At 50.9% G+C, this 12,780-nt stretch overlaps 1 protein-coding gene across 3 annotated transcripts in view; it reads right to left on the bottom strand.

Moving 5' to 3' along the window:
• The window catches only part of MYO5B (myosin VB), a 387,764-nt gene that overhangs the window by 79,682 nt on the left and 295,302 nt on the right, over nt 1–12,780 (bottom strand). For all 3 annotated transcript variants that reach the window (XM_060121183.1, XM_060121181.1, XM_060121182.1), the window contains 3 exons: nt 10,575–10,715; nt 9,560–9,657; nt 3,066–3,152 (listed from right to left, as the gene is read on the bottom strand). In XM_060121183.1, coding sequence (XP_059977166.1) covers nt 3,066–3,152; nt 9,560–9,657; nt 10,575–10,715 — 326 coding nt within the window. The remainder of the gene's footprint in view (nt 1–3,065; nt 3,153–9,559; nt 9,658–10,574; nt 10,716–12,780) is intronic.

Raw genomic sequence — 12,780 nt, 5'->3', positions numbered from 1 at the left:
CATTCTGTTAGAAAGTTCTTGGCGAAACAGGGGGCTCCTTATATACTGAGACGGGTCCCCAAGCTTCCATCTACCTTAGACTATCTCATTTTCAAAGGGTCCCAATGTTCACGCCTCCCATTGGACAGGCCCAGCATTAGCACCCATTATATGTTACATAAAAAGATGAGCGCCTGGGTTTCTCTGCTTACCTCCAGACCTCTGCACTGTACAGCACAGGTATGCTTGTGAGGACCCGTGATCCCTAAGTTTCCTGCACAGGGACCCTCAACAGTTTAACATGGGACATCTCAGCTCTACTCTGTTTTGACGTACTTTAGACAATTCTGAGACTGACCTTTTCAATTGCTTGGAGAGTTCTGAAAACTCCAGAATGCTCTTTTGAGGCGACCAGGTACATCAGGATTTCACAAAAACAAAGCTAGAAATGTCTGATATAGACATGTCCTACCCTGATAATTACCCCAGAAGGATGCAGCTTCTCGCTCATATCTGGATGAGGAATAAATATGTTATTAAATGCTTATGTGCCTGTGCTGAGGACTTCAGATGCATTACCTCATTTATCACAACAGTCCATGAAGTAAGTATGACCATTCTACTAAATAATGAGGGAACCCAGGCTCAGAGAGATTAATTTACTCGCCTGTGGTCACCCAGCCTAGGAGTCTGGGAGCTGACACTGAAATCTAGGCCTGACTCTGAAGCCCAAGGTCCAACCACCAGGTTCTGACGGCTCCAGTCCAGGCCGCGCTTCTGCAGTCTGGTCTTTTATTTACAAGCTGGAGAGGGCAGGGAGCAGCTCCACACCAGGCCTCCAGCCTGGGCCCAGCCCACAGGACCCCACCTGTCCCCTCACTCCTCCGAGACACCTGTTTGGAAGAAGAGTGAAGAAACGCTTCACTGACGTAAGCAGTTAAGATGTTTGCCAACCACCACCCAGCAGAGCAGGGCAGGGTGATTCTAGTCCAGCCCGAGCACAGCCAGCTGGTGACCCTGGGCAGCTCACTTCCTTCTCGGGGCCCCCCTGGTGAAGGTGCATGTTAAATCAGGAAGCACCCACACCTACACGTACAGCTAAAGTGAGCTCAGGCCACAACACACTTTCTGCCGCAAACTGCCACCTTCTATTTTCCACCTGAAGTTATTTCGTTAAACAAACAAGATGTTGGCCACAGCCCATTAAATTGCTTTCCTGACCCCCTAGTGGGTTGCGATGCAGTTTTGAGAGACACTGGACTCAAGATGGGGGATTAAAGAAACCTTTCCGGGAGCCCAGCAGATAGAAGAGCCAGGAGCCGGAGTGGGGCCCGGCTGCCAGTAGAACACGGTTTGAAAACCAGTGGTTCGACAGCTCCCTAGCGTCCTTGTCAAGTTCTTAAGTGGAACAAACTATGCCTGGTCTGAACCCTGTGCTTGGACCATCACTGAAAGGCCATCCAATCAGCCAGGCTACAATACTTGAACTCAAGATTGAACCACCGTGCCCGCAGCCTGAGCCCCTTCTGCTCAATCAAAAGGCTGATGTGGACGCTGCAGGGCAGGAAGAAGGAGCACAGAGCCTTCACCTAAGAAGGGCAAGCGCGGCCCACCTCATTAATCGTGGAGTTGTCAGCCAGATGTGTTCAGACCCCAAGGTCCAAAAATGAGATGGAGCCCCAGGACACTCCTTGTCTGTTTTCTAAGAAGAGAGATGTGGGTGAAAGACAGTAAGAGCAGCCTTCTACCTCCAGCTGGAGCAGATCATTCTGAGCAATGCTTGAACCTGCTGGGTTTTGAGAAGCTGCATGGATGTTGCAGATTAGTGACAGTTCTTTGCACCTTCCAGGTCAAATGCAAATTCCTAATTCCATCAGCAACTTCCTTCCCAGGTGCAACATCTGGGAGCCGTTGATGGTTAAGTTGTTTCTGGGTAACTGACCACTGCATATGGATGTTTCCTCAGCTGCAGTGGGAAAGTGCCAGGTGGAGATGGCAGGAGGGGGGCTGGGCTGCCTCTCCTCCTCCCCATTTCTGGCTCCTTCCTCCTTCTGACACTTAGAGGACCTTCTTCAGACAGGTGGGTCCCTGTGGGAAATACCACAGGCTCCGGGTTGCTACAGTGCCCTGTTCAGCTCCAGTTCCTGGCAGAAGATGTTTGGCTTACGTGATTTCACGGGGGCTAGTTGGTCGCTATCTGTACCCCACCCCTATTTCAGGCCAGTGTCCAGCAGAGGGGATCCACGGTCTTGGCACAGCTTAACAGACACTGGGGCGGCTCAACGGCCTATCCACAATGCACATCAGATCGTGATAGCGGTCTTTTAGCTCAAAGAAATGACATTTTCCGTCATATATCTGATTCTATATTAAAAGGTAAAGGGGTCCATTGACAGATGAATAGATAAACAAAATGTGGTCTCTACATATAAGGGAATATTATTCAGCCTTAGAAAAGGAAGTTCTGACACATGCTACAACATGGATGAATTTTAAAGACATTATGAGAAGTGAAATAGGCCACGCACTAAAAGACAAGTACTGCATGATTCCACTTACACGAATCATCAGTGTAGAGTCATCAAAATCATAGAGACAGAAAGTAGAATGCTGGCTGCCAATGGAGGCAATGGTGAGTAGTGCTTAATGGGCACAGTTTCCGTTTTGCAAGATGAAAGAGTTCTGTGGATGAACAGTGGTGATGCTTGTACAAGTATGAATGGACTTGGTACCACTGAACTGCACACTTAAAAATGATCAAGATGGTAAATGTTAGTGTATTTTGCCACAATAAAGAACAAACAAGCAAACGGTAAAGAGGACAAGGTAGGACTTGGGCACAGGAGAAATCCCCTTGGCAACTCCAGCCAGCCCGACACCCAGACCAATGCCAAGTTGAAATCTGAAAAGCTGTCCAGGAGGATGTTACCGTTGACACCCATATTTCTCAGCCCAAACTGAAATTCTTTTATCTGTCAGCACCCTGCTTGAGCCCTCAGTGTTGGGGAACATTTCTGGAGGCTCTGTCTTGGGGGACAGCACATAAGAGGGTTCCCTGGGGAGCCAGGCTCCAGGGGCCGCGGTACCTGGACGGGTAGCCAGCTGCGCTGATCCGAATGGTCTCCAACACCCCGCACGCTCGGAGCTGCTGCACTGCTCTCTTCGGGTCAAAGCTGAAAAACACAAGACAAGCAGTGAGTGCCACACGGCAAAGGAGTGGAACAGGGGAGGGGGAGAGCCCACCCCCTCCTGCACAGGCACGCTGGAGCTCAAGGTCAGGGGCCAAGCACAGACTAAAGAACAGTGACTGGCAGCACACGAGCCATCTCAGCATCTTCAGTTCTGTGCATTCTTATTCGCACCTGGGATACTCCTCTTCTCTGCCCCCCACATTCTGTCCACCCACCAAGGCTCATTCCTGCTTCCTCTGCAGAGCCTTCCCTCATTATTTCCATACACAGGGGCATCTGTCTTAATTCAACGGCCAAATCATATACACTCGGCACCACAAGCATTATTTGGCTCCAGAGTTAAAAGGGGGAGTGTCTCAGGCCACGCAGACCTGGGTTTGAATCATGACGTGATCACTTATAGCTGCATATGTGATTTGGGGCAAGTAACATAAACTTGCACGGCAGTATCTTCATCTGTCAAGTGGGGATCATAGAAGTATCCCTTTTAGAGGGTTAGTGTGAAGACGAAATGTAATGGCCCATGAGAGCAGTGAGAACAGTGCCTGGCAGAACATAAGGGCACATGTATTGTTAGCTACTATCATGATAGCTGCCCAGTTAAGAATCATATAGATGAAGAACTTTATCTTCCTGTCTTTAGAGATATGAGCCATGACTTCAACAACTCACCCACCCTAAAATGCTACATCTAGCACTGAACACCCAGTTTTTATTCTGGGTATATGTGTATGTGTATGTCTGGGTATACGTGTATGTCCTACACATATACTGAGTGGGACACTGGAATAAAAAGTCAGACGTGGTCTGGATTTTCTAAAAGCATCCGCACTTGAAGAGGAGAGAAGCGTACAGAAGAAGTAAACCACACGGCAGTATGTGATAAAGGTGGTAAACATGCTGAAAGAAACTGGAGGGAAAGATGTTGAGGTTGGCTGGGGTAATCAGGGAGTCTTCGTGGAGAAAGAATTAAGCTGAACTAGAATTAATCATTTGTATTTGGGATGAGGAATAAGTGTTTCCATTTCTTTCTGGCTGTTCTGAAGCCTGGCTACAAGCCGAGGGCCTCTTGCTCCTCGCACTCTGGGAGGAGGGAGGGCAGGGGTGAGGCCCTCCAGACTCAGTCCGGGATCCTGCGGATTGTACTGGCTTCAGCGCACGCCTGGCCGGGCAGTCGGGCAGCCTACTTGCCCTGTTGGGTAAATGCTGTTGGCAGCTTCCTTACTCCTAGGACCCGGGAGGGCTCAGCAGGCAACCTCTCACCACATTTGTCTGCCGCGCTCCCGGACGGCCCCACATGCTCTTCTCCCAGCAGCTGGACCCACTCAGCATTCTGGAATTCTGCAGGAAGGACCTGGCCTGGGGTCGACCGCCCTCGATTCACATCTCTCCATGGGACACACCCTCTCTGTCCTCCCATCTCTACGACCTGCTCGGCCCCTGGTCACGTTGCTCTCTTACGCTGAGTTGCACGTGGGCCAGGGGCCCAGGAGTCCACTGAGGCAGATGGTGCCCTGCAGTGGCCTGGGCTCAGCGGGCACTTGGTGGTGGGGAAACAGCAGGCATTTTCCAAGTGACTGAAGACGGCGAGCTGACCTTCCCCGGGCACTCTCTTGGTTCCAATGCGCAGGGCTCGGCGTCCCAGGAGACGCCCTCGTCCTCCTCCAGGCCTGGGCTCACTCTGACTTCCTCCCGCCTCCCCCTGCCTGCCCCAGTCCTCCCTTCTTTGGACACCCAGCTCGTCCATACAGTCTTCCTGATGACTCCAGCCCCAGGGTGCACGTGGCACTTTGAGTGTGTAAGGCACAACTAAGCGCTGAACTCTGCAGAGTCCTGAACACCAACAGTTACCTCAGAGGAGTTAATTTCATCTTTTTAGGCAGAGAAGAAGCTCCTTCGGATGAAAGGGAACACTCGTGCTGAGACTAGACCGTAGGCTGAACCTCTTACTATGCCACCTACTTTGTAATTTTGCTGAGGCCGCCCCAGGATTCGGCTCAGTTCTGGGATCCGAGGAGGACCTTCATACGGGTGGTGGTGATCAGTTTCATAAGAAGCTGTACGTCCGAGGGACATAAAGGCTGCCTGTGACCTCGAGAGATCCAAGGCGGCCTTTGGGAGGCAGGCTCTGCCGTTTACAGGTTCTGCTCCTCTCGCCTCTCAAATGGTCAGCTGGGCCCTGAGTCAGGAACGCAACGTGGACGTGCTTGTCCTTGGGAAAGGTTTTCTGCTCACAGCAGCCTCTCCCTCGAGGCACCCTGCAGCCAGGATCTCGACTGGCCATCGGCTTCTTCCCTTTGCTTGGCACAACTACGGGGTCAAGTTCAACCTGCTGCACATGGTGGGGACGGGCAGCATGCTTGGCGAGCATCTGTGACCTCTAGTCCTTTGTGAGCTGTGGGTCTAGCTGGGGTCCCTACTTCCTCCAGGACCTCCTGCTGCTTCCTGGCTGGAAAAATGAGCTGTCACTGAGAGGCCCTTCCCTCCTTCAAGGGACTATTACTCTTCCCCAGCACCCCCATCTCCTCCTGCTCTGGACCCCGGTATCATGTCTATGAAAACTGGGCATGCCAGCTCTGGGCCAGGTCCTGTCTGATGGCTGGGGAGCGGCTTGGGAATGTGACCCCCGCTCCCATGCAGTGCTGTGGAAGCTCTTTGGGGGAAACGTCTTCTCTTGGGGCCCACACACCGAGTTGGTCCCATGGAAGGCATGCGGCAAATAATTTTTGAACTCAGCTTTAACATTCTTCCCTGCTTCTTGATGACCTCAGCAAAATCCCGTCCTTCTTCACATATCCTCTTCCCCGTGGTGGGGGAAACGAGCAAGGCTGAAGGGGAACTTGGACTGGCCTTAGCTCTGCCACCAGCAGCTAATGTCACCTTGTGCAAAACACTCTCTCTGGACCTCGTCTTCCTCACTCATTCAATGAAAGCTGAGAATATCTGCCCAACTCTAATCTACTGGTTTGTTGTAATGATCGAGTGACGTAAAAGAGAGGAAGCTGTTAGCAAAAACCCGAGAAGACAGTATACCAAGAAGATACTGCCATGACCCTCCCCTGTCCACACCCCCCAGGGGACATGTAAAGCCTGCCAGCCTTCTGTACCTTAATCTTATCTCCCTGATAGTAAAGAAAACTCACTGTTAAACTCTCTCAGTCTGCCTCCCTGCATTAGTTACCAGTAACTGGGAGTGAAGACCAGCCCTTCCACCTATTAAATTTGGGAGGGCCACAGTGCAGACAAGCAACACCTAAGTCTGGACTGAAAAATTACCAAAGATATGTAAGGGTCCAACTGTTGAAATGCAGGGTTATACTCTCCTCTCTCAATCAACTGTGCAGGTTCAGCAGAGCCGGAAGCTTGCTGGACGCAGAGTGAGACCTCCTCCCGTGGCGCCGCCTGGTTGATTCCGCACAGGCTGCCTGGGGCTCTGCAGTGCTGTGTGTGCACGCAACACGCAGGACTCCGAGGTGCTCAGGACCGCCCGCTTCTAAGATCAGCGGACTGGCCTTCAGGAAACCTGGCCAGTTCCTCCGACGAGCCACCCCAGATGATCACACACACCCTAGGCCACCTCCTTCCTGGACACTTCATGCCCTCTCGCCTCTATGCTGCTGTGGCTTCTACAGACCCACTGACAGTCACTCCTTCCATGTGGTCAACAGTTATTTGTGGCTGGCAACTCCTTAAGGATGAAGGCTACGTCTTATTCACTGTCATTCCACCTGTCCTAGCCCAGTGCTCAGGACGGATGGTTTCTGAATACAGGAAGAGGTAGAGAGAAAGACTTTTATAAAAGAGAGGCTAACAAAGCATTCAGTGCAGGACAGCGGCACTCCACTGGGGCAATTCTGCCTCCAAGGCACATGTGGCGATGCTTTAAAACATTTTTAGTTGTCACGATAGTAGGGATGTTCCCATCTAGTGGGCAGAGGCCAGGGGTGCTGCTAAGCTTCTTCCAGCGCACAGGACACCCCACAGCAAAGAACTCCCTGGGCCAAAATGTCAAGAGTGCTGAGGTTGAGAAAGCCTAGTTTTAGGGGATGGGAGGAGGGATATAGCACTTTCCTTCCAGAATATCAACAACATCATATATATATATATATATATTTTTTTTTTTGCGGTACGCGGGCCTCTCACTGTTGTGGCCTTTCCCGTTGCGGAGCACAGGCTCCGGACGCGCAGGCTCAGCGGCCATGGCTCACGGGCCCAGCCGCTCCGCGGCATGTGGGATCCTCCCGGACCGGGGCACGAACCCATGTCCCCTGCGTCGGCAGGCGGACCCTCAACCACTGCGCCACCAGGCAAGCCCAACGTCATATATTTTAACGGCATACATTTTTATGCATGTCACAAATAATCTCCATTACCTCCTTGAATTCTTCCATCAGGATAATTATTTCTTTAACCACAATGAACAGATGAGGAAATGAGACTAAGAGGGTAAAGGACTAGTTCGGGATTCGCCAAATAATTGGTAGCAGAGAATCCAGGCTTTCTGACTTGGTTCTGTATTTCCCCCCATTTTCTTTACTGGGAGGAAGATTTTGGTCCCGAAGGAAAAGGAGGGCCTTAGAAAAATGGGATATTAGGACTAGAAAGTCCCTTTGAAAGTCCCCAGTGTCTTCTCTCACTTGGGAGGGGAGACCCAGCATGAGAACTCGGCACATGGCGGGCGTCCGGTCTGACGAATGAACTGCCCAAGGTCGCGCTGGCTGGGGGGCAGAGCTGGTGCCAGCCCTGGACTCTCCTCTCCCGGGCCCAGCACTCCGCTCCTGCCCTTCACACATAATCTAAGTCTTCCGCACATGCTGTGTTTCTAACAGGCTCTTTTCTTCTGGAGGCAGCTGGTAAACAGATGCCACGCGGCGGGGGGAATTCCTAAGCGTGTCTCGGAAACTTGGAGGAAGGGAGAAGAATGAACCGTCAGCACGCTTCAAAGAAGGCTGATTTGACGCTGTCTTCCTAACCTTTCTCAGCACAAGGTTCCTGTGAGTGGAATTCAAGCTTTATTAACTGATACAAATTGCAGAAGGCAGTTCAGATATTCATTCTGAGAGTCAGAGTTGCCAAAATAAATTATTTCACAGAAAGAAATTATGCCAGGACCAAAAAGGAAATCAGAAAGATGGGAGGAAAGTGCTTGAAAAATGTAAAAACATCCCTTCTCCGGCCAGAGGGAATAGCACATGTGGAGGCTCAGGGTAACAGAAGAAGAGGCTGCAGAGGTGAGTGAGAGACCATTCTAAAGGCGCAGGGCAGTATCCCAGGCAAGAGATGAAGAGAGTCTGAAACAAGGCCGAAGTGGAAGGGAGAGACGAGGGAGACCAGTGTGAGAAATTTTCAAGTGACTCCGTGGGACTTTGACAATGACTGGATCCTGGGGGGTAAGGGAGAGGGAAGAATCAAGGGTCATGCTGTCCAGTATGGTAGCCACTAGCCACTTGTAAGTAACTAAAATGAAATTAAGAATTCACTTTCTCAGTCACACCAGCCACATTGCAAGAACTCAATGGTCACATGTGACTAGCGGCTACCATGTTGGTCAAGGCAGATTATAGAAGAGTTCCATCATCACAGAAAGTTCTACTGGACAGCACCGGTCCAGAGAGACCTCAGGTTTCTGGTTTGGAAGAACGAAGTTTGGCGGGTGGATGAGATGTCAGGAAATCATTATGCCATTTGCTACAACAGAGACCAAGTAAACAGGAAACATTCAAGGGGGAAAGGATGAGTTTGGTGTCAGACACGCTGAATGTGAGGGGGCCAGTGAAGCTGCAGCAGGCCTGCAGAAAGGCTGGCTGGAACCTGGCACAACCCAGAAATGACAACGGTACTGAAGAGTCACTGCTCCCCAGATTTGGGTGAAGTCAACCATGGGAGTGGTGTCAGAAATGGAAGAAAATTTTTAAGGTAGGAGTAGTGGCAGCATTTGGGTTAGAGTGAGGGGAAGGTGAGCAAGTGTGGGTAACTCCGGAAGCCCAGCAGGAGAGGGGATGTGAGAAATGGGACCATCTGCATCGACACACTGCTTGAGGTTACGCTTCCTCCATCAAGAAGCCTTCCCTGACCACTCCGGACATGCTCCGGTCTCTGAACTGAGCAGTCACTGTGAGACGCACTATGTCTGCATTTAACGGCACACTTCTAAGTGGTTCTCGGATTCGTGGGCACATTTGACACCACTGTAAGCAACAGGGGATCGGGGAACTGGATCTTCTCATCCCCCTGAATCCTCCGGACAGCAGACAGGTGTAACCTGTATTCGGCATATAAACCATTGGGGAGTGCAGGACCAGCTACTCATCCTGCTGAAGACTGCAGACCTCTGAGAGGCTGTGCCTGCCCCTGAACTTGTAAGGCCACGTGAAGAGGCCGGCACTCACCGGAAGGGGAGCTTCTCGTCGTTGGGCTTGATGCAGCGGACGTAGTGCGGCGTTGTGGTGTTCAGGGTCTCCATGAGCAGGTGCAGGGAGGTGCGGAACTGGGGAGACAAAGATCAGTGACTGGTGATTTATTTGTCTTCAGCTTTGTGGCTGAATAAGGAACAAAAAGGAGCACACACAGACTGGTGGTAGTATCTGTCAATACTCTTATTGTTTAGATCATTCCTGTTTAACCCAGGACAGGGGGACACCCAGGGACCTGGTGTCAGACTCCAGCTCTGACAGCTGCCTGGCTGCATGACCAAAACCAAGGCCCTCCCACATCCCCGGCACCGGGGCTCCTCAAAGCACGTGGGGAGAGACCGCCCGGATGCGTCTCATTCAGTGCCCCGATCAGATGAGATAAGATGAGCAAGTGCTAAGAGCGTGAGAGGGACCATCGCTGTGAATGGAGGCCCATGAGTCCTAACCGTGAGGCCCTGGAGCCCTGACACGTGGTGCCCGGGCATCCCGGGAATTACTGCCTTATAGGACATGCTCAGAGCCGGGAATCCATCGAACTATTAAGGTCAGTGGCTGCCAGGGGCTCAGCAGGCACTCTCTTCTCTTGGGAGACACACTGGACATAACATCCCACAGCAAACCCACGGCAGGAGCTGTTTCTCAGTTTCTGGGTCCCCGGGCTATTGACCCCTCCCTCAACACCTGCACCTCTAGACTTCTGGCCTCGCCCACAGGTGTCTGTGGTCCGGCAACATCTACAATCCCCACAAGGATCAGACGCATCGTGTGGGGCTGGAGTCATCCTCGTTCTCTCTCTGCCAGTTCCCTCAAGAGAAGGTTTCGCAGTTTCCTTCTTCAAAGGGCAAGAAAGACCGGCTGGGCGCTGGGGATGCGGATGCCGAGGCCACTCTGGCCTCCCTCTGACTCTGCACCTACATCCTTCGTCTCCAGAGAGGCAGCCCCGCTACACGTGCCAGGGCCCACAGCTCCCGCCATGAGGCCTGGGGCTGACCTGGTGGCCCACGGTTTTCTTGTGCTCCTTGTTGGAGGCTTTCAAGGGGGGTCTGGCAGAGCGAACGCTGATCTTTGAAGATGTGGCGGCAGCAGGAGCAGAGTCTTTGCCATCGTGGAACAAGTCAGCCACCAGGGGGAGCTAGAAACAAACACAGAGAACGAGTTCTTGGACTTTATGCTGCTTACACTCTTTCCAAGTAGCTTTCCAATACACGCCTGAGAGAACTGGAAACACACGTCCACATTATTCCTAATAGCGTTACACATGTACAGCATTATTCCTAATGCCCACAAAGCAGGGACAACCCAAATGCCCATCAACTGATGGACAGATGAGCAGAATATGGTGAATACACGCGATGCAATATTACTCAACAAAAAATATAAAGGAATGAAGTCCTCATACATGCCACAACCTGCGTGAACCCTGGAAACACGCCAAGTGAAAGAAGCCGGACCGAGAGGACCACACAGTGTGTGATTCCGTTTACAGGAAATGTCCAGGGGACAGCAGGTCGTATATACGGTTTGCCAGGGGCGAGGGGAGGGGCAAAGTGAAATGCCTGCTGATGGGGACAGAGTTTCTTTTTGGAGTGATGAAAATATTCTGGAATTTAGAATGGCGATAGTTGTACAACTTGGTGAATATACTAAAACCACTGAATTACACAATTTAAAAGGGTGAACTTGGGGTACAAGAATTATATCTCAATTTAAAGAAAGGAAAAATGTAATTTTCCCAGACAATCTCACTTAACCTTTACCTACAAAGATGGGCAAAACTTCTTTCCCTTCTGGTGTGGTAGAAGGTAGCTATGTTCTAAGAAAACTGTTTAAATTTTTCCATACTTATTATTACTGGGTCTTGTAAAGTTATTTAACTTCCTTAAGCCTTATTTTCTTCATCAGTAAAATGGGATAAGAATGTACCCATTATGTGGAGTTGTTATGAGACTAAATAAGAATACCTCTCTGTTAATGCACTGTGTGTACCAGGGTGAAGATCAGACCATGCGTGAGGGGCAGGTGGGACAGAGAGTCCCAGCCCTCCCCCATCCCCTACAAAACTAGTCCTGCCAGCATCCCTTGGGGAAGTGGATGCTGGGGATAGACTCAAGTGTTGTAAGGCCACTACCACATGCCTGCATGTGGGGAGGGAACAAAAGGAGCCCAGGCCCCACTCTCCAGCCCTGAGCCACTCCCAATCCCAACAGAAGAGAGGCTCAAATGCTTGTGCCTCCGCGTCCAGGCTCCGGTCCGTCACATCCCCTGCACCTTTCTTCCCACAGCCCCCATAACGATGCTGTCTCCCATCTCCTCCCGCCAATTCTGAATGCCCTGAGTCTGTCTTCCGGGGGCTCTGCAATCGGATCCCACTCACCCCCTCTCAGATAATACCTTTTCTCTTTAAATTAATTTTTATTGGCGTATAGTTGCTTTACAATGCTGTGTTAGTTCCTGCTGTGCAGCAAAGCGAATCAGTTATACGCATACATGTATCCACTCTTTTTTAGATTTCCTTCCCACTTAGGTCACCGCAGAGCAGTGAGTACAGCTCCCTGTGCTGTACAGTAGGTTCTCATTAGTTACCTATTTTATACATAGTAGTGTATATGCGTCAATCCCAATCTCCCAGTTCATCCCACCCCTGCTTCCCCCCTTGGTAACCGTAAGTTTGTTCTCTATATCTGTGTCTCTATTTCGGCTTTGCAAGTAAGTTCATCTCTACCATTTTTCTAGATTCCACATATAAGCGATATTATATGCCATTTGTTTTCCTCTTTCTGACTTCCTTCACTCTGTATGACAGTCTCTAGATGAAGCTGATCACTTTACTGTCACATAAACCAACATGCTTGTTATTCCCACCGTTGCTCACCATTATTCTTATCTGAAACACCCACCCCCTTCTCCTACCTGCTCTCGTCCCGAGAGCCCCATCTCTCAGGGTCCGGCCCTGCCTCCTCCACGACCCTTTCCCAGATCACTTCATCCACTCATTTCTGCCTCTCCCAGGCTCAGCCTGTGCCACCTGGATACCACCCGAGTCTGTGCTGGGCCCTGAGCCCTAGGCTTGCTGAACCTACAGCCTCCTAGCCTTCCCCATTGATGGAGGATGAGAGCTGAAGAGAAGACTAAAGGAGAAAATCCACGTGAGTACAGAGAAGAGTGCCCGGCATAGAATAAGCACTCATACATGATCT

The sequence above is a fragment of the Lagenorhynchus albirostris genome, chromosome 14 (assembly GCF_949774975.1).
Source record: "Lagenorhynchus albirostris chromosome 14, mLagAlb1.1, whole genome shotgun sequence".
Lineage (NCBI taxonomy): Eukaryota > Metazoa > Chordata > Mammalia > Artiodactyla > Delphinidae > Lagenorhynchus > Lagenorhynchus albirostris.
This window is presented reverse-complemented; position numbering and strand designations above follow the sequence as displayed.